The 25,667-nt window shown below is 35.8% G+C and overlaps 1 protein-coding gene across 14 annotated transcripts in view; it reads left to right on the top strand.

The window, feature by feature from the left end:
* Positions 1-25,667, top strand: part of CDC14B (cell division cycle 14B) — a 69,988-nt gene that overhangs the window by 7,769 nt on the left and 36,552 nt on the right. For 10 of the 14 annotated variants that reach the window (XR_010031345.1, XR_010031347.1, XR_010031344.1 and 7 more), the window contains exons 2-13: positions 146-239; positions 1,112-1,187; positions 3,113-3,205; positions 13,538-13,614; positions 15,190-15,256; positions 16,654-16,716; positions 17,594-17,681; positions 18,000-18,230; positions 20,015-20,153; positions 20,288-20,441; positions 21,199-21,299; positions 23,725-23,870. Coding sequence is in view for 6 of the 14 variants with exons in the window: in XM_063181264.1 (XP_063037334.1) it covers positions 1,146-1,187; positions 3,113-3,205; positions 13,538-13,614; positions 15,190-15,256; positions 16,654-16,716; positions 17,594-17,681; positions 18,000-18,230; positions 20,015-20,153; positions 20,288-20,441; positions 21,199-21,299; positions 23,725-23,836 (1,167 nt within the window). In the remaining 8 variants the exon portion in view is untranslated. Of the gene's footprint in view, positions 1-145; positions 240-1,111; positions 1,188-3,112; positions 3,206-13,537; positions 13,615-15,189; positions 15,257-16,653; positions 16,717-17,593; positions 17,682-17,999; positions 18,231-20,014; positions 20,154-20,287; positions 20,442-21,198; positions 21,300-22,343; positions 22,637-23,724; positions 23,871-25,667 lie in introns of those variants that run through there. The other 4 variants (XR_010031350.1, XM_063181267.1, XM_063181261.1 and 1 more) reach the window with 2 other exon arrangements.

Raw genomic sequence — 25,667 nt, 5'->3', positions numbered from 1 at the left:
GAAATAATAATACCTAATTTAATACTTAAAGGAAGCTTTTCTTCACTCTAAACCATTTAATGTTGTCCCATTGACAAGTAATACTTCAGACTTTTAGCAGAAAATCATTATGTTTATAAAAGCTTCCAATTTTCTTGCATTTCAGATCGCCTTTATTTTGCAATTCTCTACCAAAAACCAAAGAGTGGAGCTGCAAATACCCATTATTTCTGCATAGATGATGAACTTGTGTATGAGAAGTAAGTACCAAGTTAGGGTTTTTTTCCTTTTTTGACAGAAATAAATTAGTCAGAACAACAGCAGTGAGGAATTAGTCTCCTTGGAGAATTAATTCCATGAGTTTGGTCTTCTAAGACTTCGTGCCATGATGATTTATAGGCTTTTGAAGGGTTTCTTGCTTTCCCATCAGGATTTCTTAAAAACATCTTCAAAGCAGAAGCTTTCATTGTACCCATTCTTGTTCGAAGACACAGAAACATGAAACAGCCATATAAATTTAGAAGTGCACATTGCCAGACTAAAAGGGGTGTCTTTGGTTCCTCATGTATTAAGTGGAATGTCTGAACTTCCTAGAATCAGACAAGAAAATGGTAAAGTCAATTCAAGCCTTTATGAGCTGACAATGGATATATTATTTCCCCTGTAGTGAGCAGTGTTTGTCTTTTACATGATGTGGAATGTTGCTAATTCTTCAAATAGTTTTGATCAAGGGCATGCTTGCTGGTTTTTAATGCACTAATAAATCTTTATTCTCTGTGTTCACTTTTCTCTAGCACAAGTTGCCTTCTTTTAAAGTAAAGCTTATGAGGTCCTCTTTAAATAGAGTTTAAAAACTTTTGTCATAGAGTGATACAGTAGCGAGAAATAGTTCTTAAAGTCCGGGGCTATTGGTTTCAAATGGTGCTGTGTGTAAAATAAAAAAAATGTAGTCCATGTTTAAGATGACAAAACATTTCCTCCAACAAAACAGTATGTATTTATGTAAGAGAGCATGCTTGTTTTTAGAATGATGTACGTATATCACATGTATACTATTACAACTTTGTGTGTCTTGTTTAAAAAAAAGGTATTTACTGGGGTCATGTACAAGTTTTCTCATTTCTTCTAACAGTTTCTATGCAGACTTTGGACCACTCAATCTGGCAATGGTCTACAGATACTGCTGCAAGCTAAATAGGAAATTAAAGGTAATACTTGGGTTTTGATTCAAAAACCAATTATTACTGGCTTTTTAAAAAGCAAAAACAAATAGGCCAACATTTCTTTTGTTGCTATTGTTCAGTTGCTTTCCTGTTTTCCTAACCCAGCTGAATTCTGAATATGAATGCTATATTTTGGTGAGGTGAATTTAGGGAGGAGGAGGATCAGGGTGGAAAACTCACTTATTTATTCACTCACTCACTTACAGAAGATACACAACTGTGGCAGTAACTATTGTTAAGCTTCTAGAAGATCAGTTGCTGAATTAATACAGCCTCTTATATAGGAAAAGCTTTTTTCCTGGATTTCTGTCCTATTGACAATCTGACAGTATTGAGTGAGCTTGAAGGTGTAGTGCTATGTTTTTATTTGAAATTATTTTTGTTTGACTTGGCCTTCTCTTCTGATGCTGACATTCTTCAATTATGAACAACATTTGATATTTAGTAGCATTGATAGCATTGGCCTGAAGGAGGCTGCTCTGCTTGTACTGCAGATTATTTTCTCTTACAGGAGCTGAGTAATTTTTGGGATTGGGCTCTTGATAAAGCAGAGTGTGTTTAAAACAGATTTCTTAAATTAATTAACACAACTTACTACAAGTTAGTTCACCTTTAGTAGATGCTGGAGTATAAAACCTGTTTGGCAGATAAAAAAGCTTATTTTTGTTAATGTCAATCATGGTTTGCCTCTTCAAAACTACTCAGATCTTTAAACTGCCACTGAACTGTGAGAAGTAGGAAATATACCGCACATAATAGAATAAGAGGGTATTTTTTTTCATTCCTTGATGTCTGTCGCAGATAATAGTTTGTAGAATTCAGACTTGCTTTATTATTCTTCAGGTTGTAGAAGCAATTGACACCCATGGGTGTGATGTTGCTGCTCGGTTCCTACAGGGGCACTAGCAGAATTGTCTCTGGCTAAGCCTGAGATAAACCTGTTTAGTGGTCCGGGCTGGGAGGTGGGAAACTCCCACGTGGGTAACTGTGTTCATTAGAGATGAGATTCTCTGATTTTTGTATATTGGATGCTCTGAAGCAACAAAATAGTTGCTTCTATGTTATAGTCCCTTTCCATGTCTTGTGTCTGACATGTTAGGCTTTCTGAGAACATATTTCTGCTACTGATCTGAGGTTTTGTCTTGAATGCATTTAATCTGGTATCTTGAAGAGGTAACATTGCTATTTAAATGCATAAAATGACATTTTATGATAGCTTAGCAGTTGATCAAAGTGGGCAGTTTCAAGCACATCAGAATTTATTTCAAGGGCTAGTTAGGGGATAACAGCCACCTGATGTGTGTGTCCTTTCTATTGAAAATACCATTCCACCCACATTCTAAGATACATAGAGAAACTGTATGCCAAGCCAAGAAGACACCTAAAAAAAAGTAGTTATGATAAAGTTTAGAAATAATTTCAAAATATTTTAATCTAAGCATGGTTCTGATCCTTAGAAACAAGTACTAGTGGATTTATCTACATTTGAGTTTGAAAAATGAACAAAAAGGTGTAACTCTGATTTTAAAATTTTTACAACTTTAATATACTTGTGTTGCTTCTGAGAATGCCTCTTTCTGTTCTCATAAATGGCTATCTCTTACATAAGGCTTGAAGTAAAAAATGCAAGCTAAAAATATGAATGCATTTAAGAAGAAAAACAAAGTATTTCAGTAATTTCTATCAAAAATTATTTTGGCTGGATACTGGGGAAAATACTGGAAAAATTTAGGTAGGGATGCAATGCAGTTTTCCAAAGCTTCTGAGGGACTACTCCACAGTCTTTTTGGTTCTCTGACTACAGCTGGATGAAAGGAGGTAAACAAACTCTTGCATTTCTCTGATTTTATAAAAGAAGGTATAAAAGGTCTAAAATGAAAAATCATGATCTTGTTCATTTCTTGATACAGTCATTTTCATTGATAAGGAAGAAAATAATTCATTATACTGGCTTTGATCAGAAAAAGCAAGCAAACGCTGCATTCCTCATAGGCTCCTACGCAGTAAGTATTTAAATTTTTACAACAGCTGCTGATTGTGTTAATTTTTTATACTCAATTTTTAGAAGAGCAAGACAAAAACAGTACTTTCCTCTTGAATAATCATCCTACTAATGTAATTATAGTAGTGAAGCATATAATAAGGAAGTTTCTAAGGTCCAGAATATATGTTAGTGAAGTTGTATGATTTCAGTTTTTTTCCTTCCTACTGCCATTTTTGTTCTTAAGAAATAAGAGCATTGCCGGAAAAAAAAAAACAGTTTTAATAATTTCATTTGGAAAAGATCATTGCTTCTTGAAGTTTTGCATCTCCCCAACCACCCAACCTCTTTTCTTTTTTTTATAATAGAAACATAGTATTTTGCTTGAAGTATAATGTATCATTTGCCCAGTGCATGTGTAAATAAACCACTCCTTCCCAGCTGCTTCTTCTCTAGTACAAAGTAATCTCTTCCATTAATCTGGGAGAAGCAGTGAGAATGTATGATAGGTTGAGAGCCTGTCTAAAACCTGGGAAGATACAAAGTGGCTGAGAAGGTACTAAGCCAAGTCTGTGGCGGCAGAGGAGTAAAGGGCTGACTTTATATCACAACTGCATGTGTTTGGTACACAGAAATGTAGTCAAGAAATAAAATGTTGAATTCTTCAGGCTGTAAGCTGTGATACACCATATTCAGGTTCTGTTTTGACTTTTAAAACATCTTGGTTGTAACCATTTCTCTTGTTTACTGAGTAATAAAATGAAATAAGAAGCTGTGCACTTTTTGATGTTGGAGATTTGAGAGATTGGTTCATGTAGCCTTAGGTTGTTCCTATTTATTGGCTGCAAAGGCTACACAGTACTTTCTGTGATGCAGACAGTCTCCTTGCTGCCTCTCTGCATCATGCAGGATGTCCACTTTCTGTTCCCTGGGGTTTCTCTGTTGTCTATATTCTATAGCACTTCTTACAAATTGAGAACTAAATTTCAAAACATGTCACTCTTGGTATTTGAATTGGGAATGTTGTTGTAGTCCTGTGCAATCTTAAACTGCATGGAGACTGGAAATATGAGTAATTAGGCTTGTTTGCTGTTAAGGAATTATGTTGACAAAACAGCTGCAGCTTTTAGGAAATATGTGTTGTAGTAGCACTGTGTGGCAGGGCAGCTGACATTCTGAGCAGAATTTTGGTACAGAAGATTAACTAATGGCAAAACAATCTAATAGGAAAAAAACTGTGGTTCACTATGCAAAAGTATACAGAAAACCTGAAATAAATCTTACTTTTGATCACCTGGTAGCCCTACCATGTCACAATAATAGCATGCAAGTGAAGGTAAGTTCTTCAACAGTCTTGAATAAAAGATTAATATGTATGGTTTATGACAATCCAAAGCACAGTAATTAGAAATGGAGGTTGTTGTACAGATGAATAGGCAGTTTCTGCTTTAGAGAGCTGCAGTGAAGGAAGAGGGAGTTGAGAGTAAAGAAAGGATGCTTGCTCACAGAGAGATGATGACTGCCCAGTCAAGGCATGTGGTAGGGCTAGTTGCAGACACGTGGCATATGGCAAAAAAATATGGCAAAACCACCATTGTTCTCAGAGTCTGGAGAGGTGCTTAAGTTACTGTATTGTACACATTGAGTATTTTGGCAGTTTCCCTGAAAGGCCTATGGGAAAGTGAAGCACAGTACTAGTATCAGTCGTATGTAGGCATGTCTATCTTGCAAATTTGCAAGTCTAAGATTGTGAGCTAGCTCTAGCTAGATGCTGATTTTCTTTCCAGTGCAATACATTTTGACTTTGATACTGCTTTTTCTTTACAGTGGGGTAGAATTTCTTCCCAGTTTTGTGTAGGAGGGATTCCACTGAAGAAAGATCACAGAAGAAAAACTATGCCCCTGAGGCTTTTTTTTCCCCATGGCCTTCTTTGATGATCTTTCATGAAGAGGCAAGCTTAATTACAGAGCTCATTGCTCAAGTGTTCACACATATTTGTCCCATATTTTTGCTTTCTGTAGGGAGAATTGGATTGTTGTCTGTGGAGCAAGCAATGATATGGGATCTGTTCAGAATGCCTGATAAACATGTCCATCAGCATATTTCATGATTAAAAGGAAATATTGATTACTTCTATATTAAAAACATATGTAGGCTTAAGTGTCTACCTTCTTTAGTTTCAGAATGCTTTGCTTTTTGTTGAAGATCCATCCAGATACTGGTCAAATCTTTTAAGGAGTTTTTCTATAATTTTAGTTAATCAGACTGTGTCGTGTTGGTAATACTCTTTGTTGCTTGAGCTGATTGTCATAATTTATTTTCTGATCTTACAGTGTAAGTTGTAGGTTGATACTGTATTTTGTTTTCTGTGGATTGAATGTGTTTTCTTACTTGATTCTATTTATTTAGCTTCATGATAGGTTCCCATTTCAACAGGGTTGAGGAGCTCTGTGGGTAAGCAATGCCTTACGTTGAGGGAGTTCTGGTTCATTCAGGGAAGAGCAAGGAAGTAGAAAGGGTCTTTTCAGATTTGTGCAGACAAGCACAAAAATAGTGCTTGTCTACTTTGGTTGAAAGTGTTTGATAAGCACAGTTTTGGGATGCTCTGTAGGTGCAGGTGCTACAAGTTACTTGCTAGGAATAACAGCAAGGTTTTCAAGAATAGCAAGGCGCAGTGAGTCTGTGTAATTTCTGGGTTTGTTATCTTTTGGGTTTTTTTGAAGCACAGTTACAGTTAAGCTATAAAACTGTAATGAACTGTATATGACTATCTCTCCTCTGGGACTTCTCTGTCCTGATAAATGTTCAACTTCTGAGCATGTCTTTTCAAAGGCTTGTTGACCTCAAACTTGTATTCTTAAACAGAATATTATAATTTCTACTTAAAGGAATTGCAATATATTAGCATGATTTTTTGTTTGTCATCTTTTGTTCAAATGTATATGTGTGTGTATATATCATGTGGGGATATGCTCCTACTACTAAGGCAATTATGAAAGTCTTCATTAACTGTGATGTGGTAAGGGCAGCTGTTAGTGTTCTTGTTTTCAAGCAAAGTCTGTTCTCAGTCTTTTCTTCACAGTTGATGTGTTTTAATGTTTCCCCCATTCCCGTTCACCTAACTTGTCTTTCTTTCCTCTTCAGTGGAGATAGTTTATGAACTCTCCAGACTACATACTTCTTTCTCCCCCCTCCTGCATCTCCTGCTTCCTTCCAGGTGTATTTTGATGTGACAGCAAAGCCTAACTCAAGCTCTTCAGTATAACATGGCCTTAAGATTGAAGAATTAAGTTTACAATTTCATTATTGTATATGTAGCTTTAGAATAAAATACAATTTTTTTAGAATAAATCTTAACAATTTAGACCTTAATCCCTTTATTGTTCATCTTTCATCTATTTTAAATCTGTATTTCGTTTCTAAATTTTTGCAGACATCATGGGAATAATATTCTTCTATGCAGGTTAGCAAAAATTTGGCACATTCAGCCACACAAAGGGTAGCCAGAATTCAGTGTGTTGGGGTTGAATGTTTACACTTTATTTGGGTGGAGGGGGAAAAGGGAAAGAAGGGGGGTGTGGGGGGAAGCTTTGTTCTTCACCTTTTAAAGAAAAATCTTTTCCTTGAAAGCTATCTGCACTGTTCAGGCCTTACCACAGTACCAAAGCAGCAATGGTCTTCTGAGTTGATATCTACAGTGGCTTCTCTTGATTTTCACCAGGACTTGGCTGTGGGTGAGGAAAGTCTGCTTCTTCCATCATTGCTCCTTCTATATTACGAAAGAAAATGTACCCTCTGTGCCCTGTCCACCCGATTCCCAAACTCCCCCCTCTCCCCTTGGCTACATTAACTTAGTAACAGTGTTTTTTTTCTCAGGCCTGGCACTAATTATGTACTTGGAGGGTGACCCTTCCAGGGTACCGCCCCATGAACTGCTGTAATTCAGGTCACCTTCTCCAGGACTCATCTCTGTACTTTGTCTATTTTCTCATCTTCTTTCTTCAGGGTAAGCAGCGTTTCCTTCATCCGTTCTAATCCATAGTATTGGTTTTTTGCCTTTTCAATTTGTTAGTATCCTTCCTAGTTGTGGGCCTAATGCTGGGTAGAAGCTGGAGGTTGGAGAATCAATTGGCACCCACTGCTGTGATGTTGAACTGTTCTGTTCTTAGTGTGACACTTGCAGAATTATCTCTGGCTAAGCCTGAGATAAACGTTCTAGTGATCCAGGCTGGGTGGTGGTGAATGGATAACTGTGGCAGTGCTCAAATTTAGAGTGGGTTAACCATGTTCACCCTCAGCTATGTTTTGGTGAGAGGTGCTTGATGAGCAAGTGACAGAGACTAGATGGACAAAGTACTGACCTTTCATTTAACCAGAAGTTACCTAGAGTCTTGGCTGTCTCTGAGTTTGTGTCCTCTAAAATGCTACCTTCTCTGAGTTGTATTTGGGAAATCATGATTATCTTCACAGCAGCAGCTTTTCCGGCTGTTGCTACTAGGTTCTAGTCCAGTATGCTCCCACAAAACTGCTTGTCTCCATAGAAGAAGAAAGGTTGTTCTTTTGGAGGTCCCTCACTCTATAGCCTTAGGTTACTTCCTTATCTGGCATAAAATAGTGATGCACCCGATCCAATCAGTTCAGGGTTTTTTATACTTTCCTCTGCTGTTTAAAAGGTAATTGGAGGTTTCTTGCTTTTGTTTATGATGAACAAAGAGAGTTGCCAGAGACAGGCAGTTATTCACTCTCTGTCTCTTTTGTCCACTTAATGACTCTGTTTCTGCTAGTGACGAAACTGTTGGCCACATGCATTTCTTCACTACAATACAAATCCATACAGGAATCTTTTTGTTCTAATAAACTTATATTTTAATTTTGCAACATCTAACATTTTGTCCTAAGGAAATTGCTAGAAATTTAATCTACTAACTGAGTAGTATATCCCATTGAGGTTTTAATGGAATAAAATATTTGACAGTTTAAAGTTATAAAAACTGTATGAGTTTGTGTTTGAGTCTGGTCACACACAGCAGTTATTTGTTCAGAATGGGTTTAATTGTTTGCTGTTTACAGCAGTTCAGGCCATCTTGGAAGAGTGACATTTTTGGAACAAAGTTGTATCACATAAAATTCACTTATAAGCAGTTTAAAATTAATTATCTCATTATTTTCTGGCTTCTAAGTGAGCATGGTTGGTAAAATATATGATTTAGGTAGCAGCCTTAAGCAGATTTCACATTTGCGGGTGAGCAGGTGGATAAACATGATTGTATTGAGCACATCATAGATATGAATTTAAAGTGCTATTTACAGACTTGAGTTGATATAGTTTCTAACAGTAAAGCTTATTTCAATAGCCTATTGAGAAAGCAGCAAGTTATGTCATAGATTATTATTACTAAACATGTTTGGTCTTATATGCAGCATTATTATTTTACTTGGCAGTGCCATGTATTGAAAGTTAAGATGCCTTTTTTAACCAGAGACTCATTTCCCTTTCTACCAGGAATACTTTGCGTCCTATTGTGAATATCATTCCAATGATTATAACTCCAATCTATGAAATGGTTGCTTGAAAAATAAGGCTGGATTGAAAACACTAATGAATCAGATGAAAACATGGCTTGCTAAAAGCTCTCATTCTCTGGTTGATTTTAAATGCTCCTAAATAAAGACTGGGTCATGTAATCCTACAAACCCTTGTATTTCATTGAGTGAACTTGAAGGCAGCTGTTTTGACTGCACAGCACTGTTAGGAGGAGTGCTTGAGAGCACCTTTCTCAGTGTTCAGTGCTTGGATGGTTCTTGACCATTCACAGAGGTGCCTGTAGTTCCTTAATTAGAAATAGATGTCCTAAATGGAAAGGATTATTAGAGCATTGTTAGTAGTTCAACTGCTAATTGCAAATTCCTGGCTATATGTTGAAGTTCAGTGGTATATTTTTTTTGTATGCATAAAAAAACAAATTTGTAAATTTTCTGTATACACATGATTGCAGATTGTGATAAAATGATATGTTTGATTTGAAAGATATCAATTCCTTATAATAACAATTTTCCTGAAAGGTACTTAAGTAGAAGATTTCTAAAAGATTTTAAGGGCTTTTCTGTTTTTATTTTTGTGTGTATAGATAGGTATGTATACTCCTATCTGCACTTGAATATGACTGTAGGAAAATTCTAAAAGCTGAACCTGTAGATGCATGCCGCATTGACTAAGCTTTTTTTGAAAGAAGGCCTTTTTTTGCCTAATATTTCCCTAACTGCAGGAAGGAATCCTCTTGGGAAATAAGTGTAAAATTCTAATAGTCTTTTCTTCATCTGTATATACACAGAAGGATAAAAATTATCCCAGAGAGTGAATGCTTCTACTAAATAACTCCTAATATCATTGCTTTAAATTTAGTTTAATATTTTTATCTTTCTAGTAGTCATTTTTGTTGGTTGCTTTATTAGCATTAACCTAAGAAAACAGCTTTATTTGTGAAGGTTTTCATCATCTTAGAAAGCATAGCAGAAACATAAGTTGTAATCAGCATCTGGACAACTTAGTTTCAGTTGTTGTATATTTTGATTTCTGGAGTTTGTCTTCTCTCATTTCCTCTCCTTCCCCCAGTACATACCTCATTAATTTACAAATATATCTTGTTTTGTTATTCATTAGATCAACATTTCCATTCTCTTCTTTTCTAAAACTTCAGTTTTCAGTTTTTCTAAAACTTTCAGTTTTCTAAAACTTCAGTTCTGCTTGCTGCCTTAGAACGTCCTTCTCTCTTTCAACACTTCTGTCTGCTACAGGTATTTGATCACTACTACTTTCACTTTCCTGTTTATTTGCTTTCTTTAGTACTTTGTTCATTCACATCATTCCAATGAAATTGTTCATCTTTAAGGCTTCCCTGGCCTCCTCCAGGTCAGAAACAGTATTATATTCAGTTTTATATAGATGTAGATGTGTCAGAAATATTTTTTTAACTGAATCTTTCCTTAACTGCTAACTACTGCATTTTGGTTCACTTCATGGAGCAGTGTAGGAGCAATCCCTACAGATAAGGGGCATTCAGTCTGCAGGAACAGACTAAACCCAGCTGTTAAGCTTAAAAGCTGCTGGAAGTTTTATATAGTAAAGATGTCAGATCTGCAATGCTGGCTCTCTGTCTACTGATAGAATTATTTTGGTGCAGACCATTTCCTAATGCAGATGTGTGGCCTCTGCTGCCTTGACATCTGCTTCTCTGAGCTTTGCTACTTCAGTCTTACCTGTTAACCATACATGGAATTTGGTTAACCCCAACTAAAAGCAGGCCCCACCCATGTTTAGCCTTCATCCAGCCTTGGTTACATCCGGGATTTCTAGCTGTGTACTCCCTTAACCTGTGGCAGAAACTGATTATGTCTCCACTTTGATATCACAGCTTCTTGTGTTGTGTTACTGCCAAGATACTTTCCTTGTGAAGTAATTATCTGTTTATGGTCTTTCCCATTATGTGTGAGTGTCATTCTTCCCTTTTGAAGCACTCTATACCATTGCACTCATCTAGCTATTCTCATACTAACCTAATTTTTTTGCAAGCACTTTCAACTGAGAGCACTATCTGACCATTTCATCAACTGCTGTCTCTGCAGCTCTTCACTTGTTGTGTCTTTTGTGTGTGTGGTAGTGTCATAGCTGAGCGTAACAGGATTTCTCTTTGTTTCAGAATAAGTGTTATTCTTCAGTAAATATGCTGCATTTTGCTTCAGTTGAATAATACAAGTTGTATTTTTGCTTTGCAAAATCAGATTGGTTTTTTTTTAAATGTCTTTGTATGGAGGAAGTATTCTTATGCAGCTGTGTTAAAAGTCCATACACATACGGATGGACAGATGGATGGATGTTGTTATGCATGTATGTTGTGTATGTTAAAAAGGTATTTCTAGCAGTTTCACTGGTAATGTAATTTCAGAAGCAGGATCTGTGCTTGAGAGATAAAATAGAACTAACTGACTTATTTTAATACAACACAGTGAAATGAGAAAAAATTCTGTCTTGCAGCTGTTACACTTGTAAACAAATTCTTCTGCATTCTGTCTTGTTTCCTTTAAGAAGCTGGTAGCTCAGAAAGGCCAAGGATTTCTCTCAAACCTCAGCTGAGCTTTTATACAAGCTTACAAAATCACGTAGTATTAGTTGCCTTTCTATTTGCCTGTGGTACGATCAGTACTCTATATACTACACAGTGATAGCACTTAAGTCCAGTTGGACATTAGGAGGAATTTCTTCACAGGAAGGGTGAAGGATTGATTAAACATTGTAATGGCCTGCCCAGGGAGATGGTGGACGAGATGTTTAAGGGAAGACTGGACGTGGCACACAGTGCCATGGTCTAGTTAACATGGTCATGGTTTGGGCAAGGTTGGACTAGAATGATCTCAGAGATCTTTCCCAACCTAATTGATTCTGTGATTCTTTAATCCGTTTTTTTCCAGGTGACTCATTTCTGGCTACAAACCCTGTCTAATTACTGTCTGTTTTTTAATTCCATTTCATGTCTTGGGTTTGTAAGTTTTTCAGGAACAGGGCTCTCTTCCTGATAAACAAGAAGTGCTTGATGTGTATGGTTGCTGGCAATATGTTCACTGTCCTGCAAGATGCAAATTAGCAACGCACACAATTTGAAATTTCTTGAAAGATAACCTTTACATCCAAATCAGGCAATGAATGCCTGTAGAATAAAAAGTGAACTTTGCTGTCAGAGGCTAAGTTATTCAATAATATTTGGGGAGGCTTTTGAAGTATCTTTTCTATTTTGAGTGTATACTTGCAAATATAAATGCAGAAGTCACTTATCCCTCCCCAGTGAAAGCACACACACAAAAAACATGCCGTTTTCATTACTTAGCTATGTCTCAAGAAAGATTTATTTTTCTGTTTTCTTCTGCCAGTTTCAAGGGAAGAATGCTCTGAAAATACTTAACACACTAATTGAATCAGGAAAATCAAAGGGGTCACCTGTTGGCCATGTCTGCTTTAGCTGTCTCTTTGGGTTGTGTTTCAATCTGAGTTTGTTTGTTGGGTTTTTTTTAGCAACATCTGTTCTAACTCTTGTTTTCTGTGTGTGTGTGTGGAGAGAGGATGTTTAAGGTATGTTAAGCCATTTGTTCAAACTGGCCTTTCGGTAGCATCAAAGAAATTTGAAAGGCAATGCCAACATTTTAAAGAAAAAATGTCCAGAGCAGCAGAAAGCAAATACACCATGCCTTGATTTTTGGAAGATATTTAATTAATACTCGTGAGGATTTTTACTTTCAAATATCTCTAAGGGAAAATGTCATTAGTATAAAAGAAATAAATAATTTTACTGAAAATTAGTGAAAAAAAACCACAATTTTCTGTAGAGTATTAAAGCAATTTCAAAGAAAAAATATTAACTTGAAATTACTCAATATTGACCTGTTAATGACAGCTTGTTATTAACAGTTGTTACCTCCTGGCCATGCTGGGGATGGTGTTTAATGGTATTTGAAGAAGAGATATGCAAAAAAGAGGAGTTTTAGGTATTCTTTAAGGAGACCTTAGTGTTAAAGGCTATCCAAGAGGGATCAGACATGTTGTGATGGAAGACCATACGGATATTTCTCGTAAGTTGGTCCTTTGTGAATTCTTTTCTGAGTGTTTTTGACAGTAGAAGGTTCAATTCATTCTGTTCATAGCATTTTGCTTCTGAAGCTACAGATTTCTTTTTTTTGTTGTTGATTTTGGGGAGGGGGGGGTGGGTTGTGTGTTTGTTGGTTTTTTTTGTTTTTTGTTTTCTCTCGATTTATGACATCTGGATTTAGTTACTGGATATTGCCCCAGCAGTGCAAAAGAGGAAGTACAGAATTTGGATTAATGCAAATGTTCTGTAGGAAGATCAAACATAAATAACTGTTTTAGTCCTGTCTCCTGTGTGTATCCACAATTTGTGTACTAGATGATAGCTTTACTGATATCTCTGCAGGTTTTTATGTTTTGATTTACATCTTAAAAGCTTAATTTAAACAAATTTACAAACTGGTGAAGCCGAGTCATAAGATAAATGTAAGAATTCAGTTGAACAGGAGCCTTTTCACTGCAGTCTATAGCTGAACAACTCCTGCACAAATCTATAAAGATTATTTTAAAATATATATTTCTTTAGATTGACAAGATTTTTTATTGTTTATGTTAGTTTTATTGTTGCACACTTGAAACATTTGTTCTTGATTCCACTCTTTTCCAGCACTTTTGCACTCTGTGATAATTAATTATGCCTTCTGTAGTAAACAAATTACTTGAAATTATTGAAGTCTATCTTAAAATAATCTTTTTCCTTTTCTGTCTTTTTCCAAAAATAGATAATATACCTGAGAGAATCCCCAGAAGATGTGTACAGGCTTATATTGTCAGGAAGTGTTTCATATCTTCCTTTCAGGTAAATAACAAGTTGATAGAACTTTCTGTACCTTGATATTTTGAAGACGAATGTAACATTTTTCAGTACTAATTTCTGCTGTGTTGGTTTTCTGGGGTTTTATTTTATTTTGTTTTGTGTTGGGGTGGATTTTTGTTTGTTTGAGGGGGTTTTTTGGTGGATTGTTTTTGGGTGGTTGGTTTTTGGGTTGCATTTTTTTTGGTGTTGAACTTTTCACTTGGGACACACTCCCTGTCCTAACCTTAGGTATTCAGTGAATCAGAGGTGTTACCAGCTGGTAGTGAAGTGTCCCAGCAGAAGGTGAAGGAGCCCCACTGTTTGTATCCACTCATTGAGCTTTTTAATCTTCCTTATTGCTTCTCACTTGGCAGTCTGATTTTGTGCCAGTAGCTGATAGTTAAACATATCAAAATATCTGTCATTCACCACAGAGGGCTTGCAATACTTAATAGCATTCTTTATGCACAAGGCAGTATTTGCAGATTGCTGCACATATTTGGCAAGTGGGAAGTTGTCATCAGTGTATTCCAGGAGCCATTTCTGTTGCCTGTGCCCTACTGTGCTATGCCTCCAAAACATATCAGAGTGGTTGCAGTTCCCTGTGAGGACCACGGCCTAAGAATGTGAGGCTGCTTCTATCTGACTATAGAAGGCTTTGTCTATTTGTTCCATCTCATCAGGTGGTCTAAGAGACACGTGCTACTACGATGTCACCTTTATGTGTCCTTTCTTTGACTTGAGTAACATTCTATTATTTCTGTCTCCTCCTAATTTCTGCCCTTTTTCATACTGATTCATAAGGAAGGAAAGGATAGAAAAAATTCCTAGAGACAGCTATCCAGGTTCTTCAAAATTCTTCTTTATCTCAGCTGAAATTTGAACATGAAATGTTTTCTACTTATTAGAAACATTAGCTGATAAGGGCTGCATGGTCTTAAGGTGTTCTGCCAAGGCATAATGGTTCTCTGGTGTAGATTCAGTTTAATTTATTTATTTACTTCACTATAATATTTCTGTGGAATTCATAATCTGTGGTGCATACTAAGAACATGCAATTCCTGAATCAACAGAATTAAAAAACTTGTCATTGAAAGGAGCTGTTTTAATGAAACTAGTTTCTCCTCTTGTATAAGCATTAACTATTTATGCTTCTTAAGGAAAATATTTTATTATATTTACTAAGGAAAATATTTTTTTATTTTATTATATTTACTATAATTTATTGTATAATTACCATTAGATTTATATATTTACTATATTTACTAAATATTTTAGTATAACAGTCCATGTCAGAAATTGAACATTTTTACTAACAGTTCATGTCAGAAATTGAACATTTCTGCTTTACAAAAACTGTGGCTGGAGTAATCTTGTATCTGTTAATATAACTTATTTTATGTTGTTATTCTTGTAAGATTCAGTGTATGGGAAATGAAGTAATCATTTGGTATAATTATTTCAGTTTAATAATCATTACCTTGAAGTAATTTTAAAAGGTGTTTTACAGAAGTATCTTCAATTGCTTTCACTTGGATTAAAATACAGTAATTATGTTTTGGTCATTGTATCTTATAGGGATGCTTCCTTTGGTACTTGCAGTTTTCATCTAACGTTACTGGACTGTTTTCATGCAATAAACAAGGTCAGTAAATGAATATTTTTTCACATTTCAAAAAAATAGCTAAATGTTGCCCATCAGAAGAAGAAGGCTGAGGAAACTAGGATCCAATTAAAGCTGTGAACTAGCAGATCTGCTGATTGTTGCCTAGTTTACTATGCATTATGCATTGTCACAAAATAGATACAGCATTCTTAGAAGTCTACCAGTACTTTATATAATCAACAAGTGAAGATATTATAGAGGGAATTCTGAGTTTTACTTGTGTAATCTATTGGGACAGTAATTCACCTCTAATCCTAAGAGCTATGTGTTAGGTTTATTGTATGCCCCCTGGTGTTATGTATTAGGCTGAACATAGCCTTTCAAAGGGTTTTGAATGGGTTTGCTATATACTTCTGGCATTTGCAGCACATGGTAATGATTTCAGATTTTGCTTTAGTAATAGAAATAGAACAAATATTAGGAGTCGGTGCTTCTTTTTTTAACTATAAAATTATAAAATCTCGGTTTTATAGCAATATAGCAGTGAAGTAATGCAGCATTAAAGGATAAGAGAATCGAACCACATTATTTTTAGTCCGTATGAATAGTGAAATGGAATTCTGCAGCTCTCCACCGTACTATTGTGTTTTGCATAATGGGTATCTCTGCCAAATAGTGACATTTTTACTGGTTAAGTCATCTTCTTGAAGATTGGTGATTTTTCAGCTTTTCTGGGTATTTTGAAATTGGTTATTTGTATGCCAAGACTGGTGCATTGTTGTTCTTGCAGGTGAACAAGAAGGAAAGCTGCAGAAGATTAGGTAGTAAAAAAGAAAATTGGAATGTAGTATTTTTTATATCTGGAGATATGAGGTTTATCTGTGTATGTCTTCCTGTTTTAACAAGTGGATAAACTATTAGTTACCCAAATGTTTACATTTTTTATACAGTGTTAAGGATTATGGTTGTGGCTAATTATGGGACATCATGGACTCACAGTAATATCTACTTAGGACTTTGTGACTGCAAGCAATTTGAAATCAGTGAAGATATTAGCAAATAAAATTTGTGCACAAAATATATCTCCAGTCCTTGAATGTGGTCTTTAGAATCTACTTAGAGCTTCAACAGATATTTTTTGCTGGTTATTTTTCTTTTTATTTTGTGCAGCTAGCAATAATGAAAAGACTAAATGCTTCAATAATCTGGGGTTTTTATAGTGATTTCGTGAAAACAAAAAAAGTTGATTTACTAACTTCACTTATATTGAAACTTACAAGCCTAGTTTGAAGCAGGACTGAGTTTTTCTGTATTCTTAAGTTTTGTAAAGAAAGAAGGGGAGAGTGTGTATTAAAGGACTTCACATAACCAAAACCAGTAATAAACTGTCCTCATTGAAGAGGCATCTTTGTTAAGAACTGTGTTCTGAATTTTAGGCTTTGCAGTATGGTTTCCTGGATTTTAGTACGTTTGATGTAGATGAATATGAGCATTATGAAGTAAGTGTTCAGTATCAATCTCTTGATTTGTTTGCTGTTACTAATGCTAAAGCAATTGCTTATAATTTCTGCTATTCTTTTGTAGTATTAAGTTCCATTTTTGCTTTGTCTCTTTAAGTTATGATAGTTAAATAAAGGTTCGTGGTCAGACAGAGAATAGTAAAATCCAGATTTAAGCATAATTATGTTCAAACATGGGGAAAAGCAGAAACCAAAATGGAAATAAACGGGAGTCTCCTTTATTAGTAAAACCCTGGATATTCTTGAGCAGTCTTGATGAAAAACTAAAGGGCATACAAGCCCAAGTCTAACTGAATGCTAGAGAACAATCAAAGTATGTGTTTGAGGACAGATGGCAAAAATGTAATAGCACTCTTTGAGGTAAAGAAGAAAACAGGGCGGGGAAACTCCAAGTGCATAAAATTCACTTTGGGTCATAGGAAATTATTGTCACAATGAAATACTGCAACTCCTGACTGTACACAGTCTCAGAAATGCAAAGCTGCCAGATGTCTGTAAAGAGAAAATTAAATGGTTCTAGAGCTGAAAAAATAATTTTATAATTTGTGAATGGTGGTAAGGCCAATTGGTAAGACCAATTTAGGATCCTATAAAAAATAAAAATTTGGAAGTTGCTCTTCATCTCAAGGGCATGAGTTGCGTTGTTCTACACCTCTGATTTAGAAAGACAGGGACACGGGAGAAATGTGAGGTTGAGAGCATCTGTCATCCTCATGATGAAAAAGAAAGCAGCCAACTAACACACCTTCCTTTGACAAAAATTATACATAAATTCTATCTAGCATGTATTTTGAAACAATAAGGAAAAGCCTGAAAATACAGGGATAATGATAAACCAAGCATTTTCTCTTGACAGAGAGCAGAAAATGGAGATTTTAACTGGATAATACCAAACAAATTCATTGCCTTCAGTGGACCTCATTCAAGAAGTAAAATTGAAAATGGTATGCTTAAAAAAGGAGGTGGGGAACACAAGCCCACTACTTTCTTAGTTGATTGTTATCAGTAAGAACAAGCTTTAAAAATTGTTCCTCAAACAGTGTGTTTTTTCCTTGGCTCTTTTCCTTTTATAAGAACTCTGGCAGTAAAATTTTAATGCTTGGTTTAATTGTATCTGACCTAGGTGATTGTATTAAAGTTCCATTTTCAGTTAGTCTTTTTCTTGTCTCTGTTTTGGGAGTATTTTCATATCTTTTTTTAAAAATATTTTTTATTTCTTCAGTTTAAGCCTTACTCTTTTTTTATCTTCTGTTCTCAAATAGGCTATCCCCACCATGCTCCAGAGGCTTATTTCCCATACTTCAAGCAAAAGAAGGTCACCACTATAATACGCCTCAACAAAAAACTGTATGATGCCAAACGATTTACAGATGCTGGATTTGAGCATTTTGATCTCTTCTTTGCTGATGGAAGCACACCTAGTGATACTATAGTTAAAACATTTCTAAATATTTGTGAAAATGCTGAAGGTGTAATAGCTGTCCATTGCAAAGGTATGATGCAAAAATCAGTTTATATCACTAGTGATGTTTATAATTACAGTTCCTGAGCTATTTTGCAGTATAATTCTACTATATCTAGTTATTAACATCTCTGCCAAACTGCAACTGTTCCATTAAAATTATTTCTATGATTCTATTCAGCACTTAATCTTCTAATTTTCTTAAGTACCAGAAAAATCGTCCAAGCCATTCCCAAAATGAGACTGGGGAAAATGAGATTTACGATATTAATAGCTGTTTCTGCTAGAAAGTGTTAGTACTTTCAAAGGATGCTTTGCGCAGGCATTTGAAGTCCTGTCAAGTTTTCTCTGAAAATACAGGTTTAAATATACCAAGTGGTAAACTTTTGGAAACAGTGCTGTATTTTGGGGAGATTTCTCAAAGTGTATGAGTGTTCTTCTGTAGCTACCAACATCTTCATCCCTCAGAAACTATACTAGTTTGGGCACACTCTGAATATCCATTCCTCCAGAGTTAGAAGATTTTAAGAGCCTGGCCAATGCAGCTAGTATAGTTATTGTTTTCGGTTGTTCTAGAGGCAGTATGTTTCCCTTCCCATACCATCTTTAATAGTCTATCAGACATTTCTTCTCCACAACTTTGCATCACTAGTGTATCTGATAATGCTGTGATTGAAGGAGAAGGGCATTTTCTTAACCTGTTTCTTTGGACCTGCAAAGACTGCAGTTCTGATCCTGTATCTGCCATCTGTTTGCTGCATTTAACAGAATTATACTGGAAAGTGAAAGAATTGTTGAAACCAGCATCTTGACTCTGGGAAAACAAGTCCATACTCTTATTCTTCACTGAGGTGATAAATTCAGGCATATCACTTAATTGGTTATGCCAGAATATTGAGTATCAGTGCTACAAGTGCTTTGTTATTATTCAAATTAAGGTGTTCTTTGGTAGATATCAGACTAATGGTGTCTAGGCTGTGCTTACTCTTGAGGAAGTTTAGAATGCTGTAGCCTGTTCCTAAAGCTGTCATGGAAGTCATGGAAAGCTAAAGCAAGTTCCTAAAGCAAGTCATGGAAGCTACTGTGTGGTTGTCTTGGCTGTTGTGTTATACAGAAGATTTTACAGTGGTGTTGATCAGTTAATTGTTAAATGAGCTAAGGTGGTGTGTGATTTGCATGTGCAGCAAGTGATTAAGGAGAGATGCCACTTAGCTGGAGCAGTCCTCTCTCCTTTCTTGCTTCTCATGTTTTTCCAAGTTAAATAGAACTGTTTTGAGGGCCATTTTAAATAAGGTTTCTCACTCTGGAGTACTTCTTTCCTGTGCTAGCTAGTGCCCAGACTTGCTTATTGCAAAATTTGTTTTTTTCTTGGGAATTAAAGAGATTAATTAGAGGGGGGCTGGGAGAACATCTGATTTCAGTGCAATGTATGATTAGTTTGCAAGAAGGTGCTGGGAGAATTCTGAAAAGAAAAATAAGGCCAACTGTTTTATCCCATGCTTATAAACATTCTCATACCTTCATACATATTCATAGATAGATAGGTAAATAAAGGTAGCTGAACTTACAGATCTTTGTAAAGTTGCTGGCTTTGGAGGGTTACCTCACTCAAAGAAAATATGGACAGTGTGTTAGTAACCTTGTATATGATGAAACAGATTAAAGAGTAAGTTTCCCTTACCACATTTGATAAGTAGGGGTTTGTTTTGATAAATTGGGCAGGTAACTACTTGTCCAAGTAACAGTGTCTGTAGTTACAACAGATTCCAGATGAAGATGGATATATAAAAGAAGCCATTCTTTTATATTGCACAGCTGGCCTTGGACGAACTGGCACACTTATTGCCTGTTACATCATGAAGCATTATCGGATGACAGCTGCTGAATCTATTGCCTGGATCAGAATAAATAGACCTGGTTCTGTCATTGGACCACAACAGCATTTCCTGATGGAGTAAGTAGATTGAGTGTAAATTATTGCCAAAAATAAATCTAGATGTCTTTTTCTTCTTCTTCTTCTATTGTACACTTAACAATCCTCAGTGTTAATTTGTTGTGTTTTGGGCCTTTTTTTCCATGTTACGATAGCAAACAGGCAGAACTTTGGACAGAAGGGGATATTTTCCGTGCAAAGTTGAAACGAAACCATAAAATTGCTGTAACAAGAATTCTGTCAGGAGTAGATGATATTTCAATTAATAACACAAGAAACAGGAGAAGCATCCAAAAGGACATTGAACTGGTAACCATCCAAATATTGTGCTCTTGTAAAAGTTGAAACTGTTGAGAATCTCTCAGGTTTTGAAAAAACCTGTGAGTGCACAAAAACTTTGTTAATCAAATTTTTTTTCTGTTCACCCTTTTTGTATAAAAGGATATGGGGGTGGGGGAGGAAACTAGGGATGGCAATTATAAAAAATGGAGTTTAGCACACAGGTGAAGTAGGAGCATCATCATGTTTTACTCTTCTGTAATTAGGTCAACAATAGATAAAACATACATTCTGCAATCAAAAACACTGATTTCATTTTGGATTGTCTGTTGCTTTACTGTATTTAAATGGAGGGGATGAAAGGGTGGGTTATGCTTATCATTTTTACTCATTTTAGTTTCTAAGTAATTGCAACTTCTGTAATACCTTTTGATGGTGCTTTTTGACAAAGACAGTACTGCTGTTTTAAAAAGGCAAGTGAAGAAGGGAAATGCTGTATTTAGTGAAGATCATACTCTACCTAAGCAAAGATTTTATAATATATTGCTTCCAATGCTTTAAAAGGAGACAATATTCCAATGCATGTAAGTCATGACACCACTTAATGGTTTACAGCTTCTAAGGCAGGAAACTGGAAGAAACAGAACTATATTTATGCAAGTGAATTTTCTTTGACTTTATCCTGTTGAGATAATTCTAATTTTAACCTTTAAGATAAAGTTAATTCTTATATGTCAAAGTGCCTATATTTAATTGATTTATCCCTTTCCCCCCTCCACTTATCCAGTACAGTGATGATGATGAAACAAACTGTTTAACACAAGGGGATAAGCTTCGTGCTCTGAAAAGCAAAAGGCAAGCAAAAGCTCCAACTGCATCTCCACTAGCGTAAGTCAGTTTCTGAATATATAAAATGCCAGAAACGCTTTTATCCTTTTCTTCATGCATACTTCCCATTGCCCACAAATTTTTGCTATCAATGCTGTTTTTATTCCCTTAAAACAAACATGAGGTTCACTATTTCTCTGAAGGCTTGGTGAATGCTGAGGAGGCAGGGCAATTTGGTTAAAGAAATGCATGACTGAATTTCTAGTTTTCTGCATAGTTTTTGATGTTGATATTCTGCACTTTACAAGCTCCTATAGCACTTCTGAATGCTTTTCACAAACATTCCCTTGTCTGTCCTGTGGTAGTATAAAATCAAAAGAATATGACTCTATGTGGTTTTGTTTGATTGGCTCAAGTAAGGTACGGCCTGGTGTTTGAAATAAAGTCAGTAAAGTCAGAGTTGAAAGAAGGATTTTTAGCTTCCTTTAATTTTCTCTTCCTTGGAAGAGAACTTTCCCTAAATCCTGTAGGCTTTGTGATAATGTCTGGTGAATCTGGAAGGCAGAGTAGCCACTGTTTCAGTAAACAAATTTAAAGAACTGTATTTCTGTCAGTGAAGTTGGTGGTGTATTTTAGACAAGTCCTGAAACATCACCTGTAAAAGAAAGTTTGCATCTTTTGTAGCTTCTAAGAACTGTAGGTACAAAATACATCTGCCTGCCCTTAAACAAACTGCAAGTGAATGCAACACTTGGAAAACTTTGCAGGATCGCGTTTGATTGCTAGGAAAGCAATGGTGACCCCTGGCTGTCAGACTTTTGGTAATCACATGTTACCAAAGTCACAGGCCACAGTCAACATGACTTTTATTGTGTTGTCCTTCTGTAGGACATGATGCTTCTACCTTGCTGGAATTTTTATTTTCTTTTTCTTCTTTTTCAAGATCACCACTGTAAGCAGACTTTTAGAAAAAGTGAGAAGTATGTAGTAAAAATGTGCTGAAGGTAAAGGAATGTATCTCTGGAAACCTTCACACATTGCTATGTCTGACTTCTGCTTTTGTTTTAAATTACTGTCTTCTGTTCATGCTTATCATTTACACAGGCAGCCATATAAGAAACAACATACTCAGAACAAGGACTGTGCCCAGCTGACTTAAAAAATACCAAAATGCAGCACCTCAGTTACTTCAAATAGCACAGCAAAAAACAACTGCCTTGCAGATTAGTTTCCAAGGCACAGAAGTGCCTTAATTGTCAAGTACTTAATTGCCATACACTCACTGTATGTTCCATATGATGAATGTGGACTGTGTGATAATCTATTCAGAGCCATTGTCCTAATACCTTCTTAATACAAAACCTATCTACTATTAAAATATTATTTGGTCCATGAAACATTCTGCAATATGTCTGCTCTAATTAGTTTGTGCTTGTGTAGAATTAAACTAACTGACCTGGAGCTTATAGCTCATTTTTACATTGTGCATTGCTGCTCAAGGGGCTTCAATTTACTTCTTTCTCTTCCCCTGAGTTATTTTTATGGTTGCAACCTGTACTGAAATAATTCAGTGAAAAATGAATGTGTAAGCTCATACATTCCTTTGTGTTACTGTTGTTTTATTGAAGGAATATTTAGCTGCCTTACAAGAATCAGTTTTTTCTAGTACAAGAGATGACTGTCTCTTTCCTTTTTAGTTAAGTCTGTTAAAATAATTATTCTTGCAGTGAAATTGGTTACTGTTATCTAAACAAACAAACAAACAGAAGCTTCTAAATCTTCCAAGTAGTCCTATTTCAGAGGAAAAAATAAGGGGGGTGAGGGGGGGCAAAGTAAGAGCACCAGAACCTTGGACAGTTAGTCTTTGAAAAATAGAGGCATTATTTACTTTTAAGTCACAAGGGACTTGTATAGTGTTTATTGAGGTTGGCTGTATAAATTCTTTATGTGTTGATGACTGGATATTTTATGTATGTTCTAATAAGCAATATTCTGCACCTGTGGCAAAGGATTATGCATTGGCTTTTGCTTCTTACATGGAAAGGTAATACACCCCATCATCTCGTTTATATAAGTTGCTTGTTTCTGCAAATGTACCTGTCTGTGATGTAATGTTTTAGTATCAGAATGTATGATTGTGAAGTAAAATGTGTGAATACAGGCTGAGCAAACTGCATAAGAGATGGCAGCAAGTGGTCAGAGATGTATTGCTCCTGCACACAATTCTTTCCAAGTGTGATACAGACTGTGTGAAATAGGTGACTTTGGTGTGGATTTCAGAAGATTTGCTTTGATTCCAGCAGCACATGGGTACCAAATTGGCAATTTGTGGCTGTATGGATTGTTAGTCATAGAAAGTAAGAAATGCTTGGCAAAGTTTATAGAGCAGTATCCTTTTGAAGAACTTGAAACAAGCTAAAATGCACCAATAGCTTTTGCTTTGAATTTTTTTTCATCTCTACCTCCCCCTCCAATCCCTTTTTAGATGGCTCCTAGCTATGCTGGTGTCTACACTGTGTAGCATTGTCATCTGGTGGATTGTATGTGGCTCCCTTCTGCCCAGCCTGCTATTCTGTCTAGATGGTTTAAGAACATAGTAACCATCAGGACCCCCTGAGAGAGAGCCACTGTGTAAGTGTCCCATTCCATTTCTCTACAATAGCTCACACCTTCTGTCTAGTATGTCTCTTAAATGCATGTTTTCATGTCATTTTTCTTACTGGCTTTGTTGCAAGAGTGAATTTCACTGCTCTGGCTTTGTTATATTCTTGTGTATATTATTTGGAATAATTGAGTGATTTTTATGGCTGGCTTACAATATACAAAGGCAAACAGCTCTTAAAATTAGAGTAAGTTTTAGTTTTGAAATATTTCTTCTCTGCAGATAAGCAAAACTACATAAGCAAAATTATCTGTAAGAAATAAAAAAGTGCTGCTTTAAAATATGATCCTATCCTTTGCATATTGCAGATGCAAATGTTAGCTTCAGTTTTACTTCGAAGGTCATGAACTTGCAAAGTAGGCTAGTTTCCCAACACATGATTTTATTCCCCTGAAATGCCAAGAATTAGAATTTGTTAGAAATGTCAGTAGGTCTTTGTTTCTATGAAGAGACCAAATATTATATTATATGCCATGTCATAAAACATTATTTCTTTTACCTTTTTGACATTAAAGAAGATGGGGCAAGTTGCAGTGTTAGGTCCAAGCTCACTTCTTTACCCAGCCAGTCTGGTTTCATCATCTTTTGTTCACAGTTATGTTTTCTAGAGCTTTAGGAGACTACTTACATTCCTTTATTCTGTTACTTGGATTCAGCAGCTGAGAAAACATTAATAGCATATCAATTCCTTGAGTACAGTTTTTACTCTTTCTTCACTCCACTTTCATCAGAGTAGCTGCAGTGATTTCTGTGCCTTGCTTCTACTTAAAAGGTGCAATGTTTTCATAAAGTGACAACTTACATATTTTGGTCAAATAAAATTCCAACAGCACACAGAACTGTGAGAAAGTGCAAATGAACTTTTTGCTTGTTTGCTTGTTTCTGAGCCTCCCTGAAGCTCCTCTGTCATCACCACCCTCAAAGCAGAATGATTACTTTGGGTGAATACTTGAAATCTTGGTGCTGTCAGATTAAAAAAATGGTCAGAAAGTCTTTTACTAATTAAGAATAGGCATTCTCTCCTGACAGGCATGAAGGTTGAGATTTTCTGTCATCCATACCTTTGGCCTTGCAACTTTTTGCCTGCACTTTTTTAAAAAGCATGAAACTCTTTCTGCTGACCTAAGTGACTGAATAACTATAGAATGAGAACTGGGAGACTTTGGACAGGTTAGTTATTCAGTTGGCCTTCACTGAGGTCATCTTAATCTGTTCTTTTTGAGAAAGAAATTGTAAAGAAATAAAGATCATTTCAGCTTAATTTTTCCCCCTAACCTTGTCAAATAACTTACTTGAGAGGCATGATTCCAAATAATATGAGAGGTGTGTTTTCAAAATTTTACAGTGAATGAAGCACTCTTTCTTTTCTCAGTGGTCTCTGGAAGTCAGACCTCCGATTTCTGAACACATACTAAAAAGCTAAGCTTAAAACACAGGTTAAAGAGGTGAAACAATCTGTTCTTTGTTTTGCTGTACTGTGCTAAAGATCAATTTCAGTCAACTATCATCCTTTCTTTCTCTTACTGTATCTGTGTTCTGTCTAAAAACTAGAAACACTTATTCCTTGCTAGATGAAAAAAGACTGTTTGATGTTGGTAGATGTGATGCAAGCAATTTTGTTATTCCCATTTGCTGTGAATTTCCAATTACTGGTGCTGCTGCTTGACTTTTAAGATTAACAATGTGGGTTTAAGTATAGGGAGAGAAAACACTTAGGCTTTTCTTAAAAACTTGCCCAACTTTCTCTTCTTTCTGCAGCTAATATC

The sequence above is a fragment of the Melospiza melodia genome, chromosome Z (genome assembly GCF_035770615.1).
Source record: "Melospiza melodia melodia isolate bMelMel2 chromosome Z, bMelMel2.pri, whole genome shotgun sequence".
In the NCBI taxonomy this organism is placed as follows: Eukaryota; Metazoa; Chordata; class Aves; order Passeriformes; family Passerellidae; genus Melospiza; species Melospiza melodia.
This window is presented reverse-complemented; position numbering and strand designations above follow the sequence as displayed.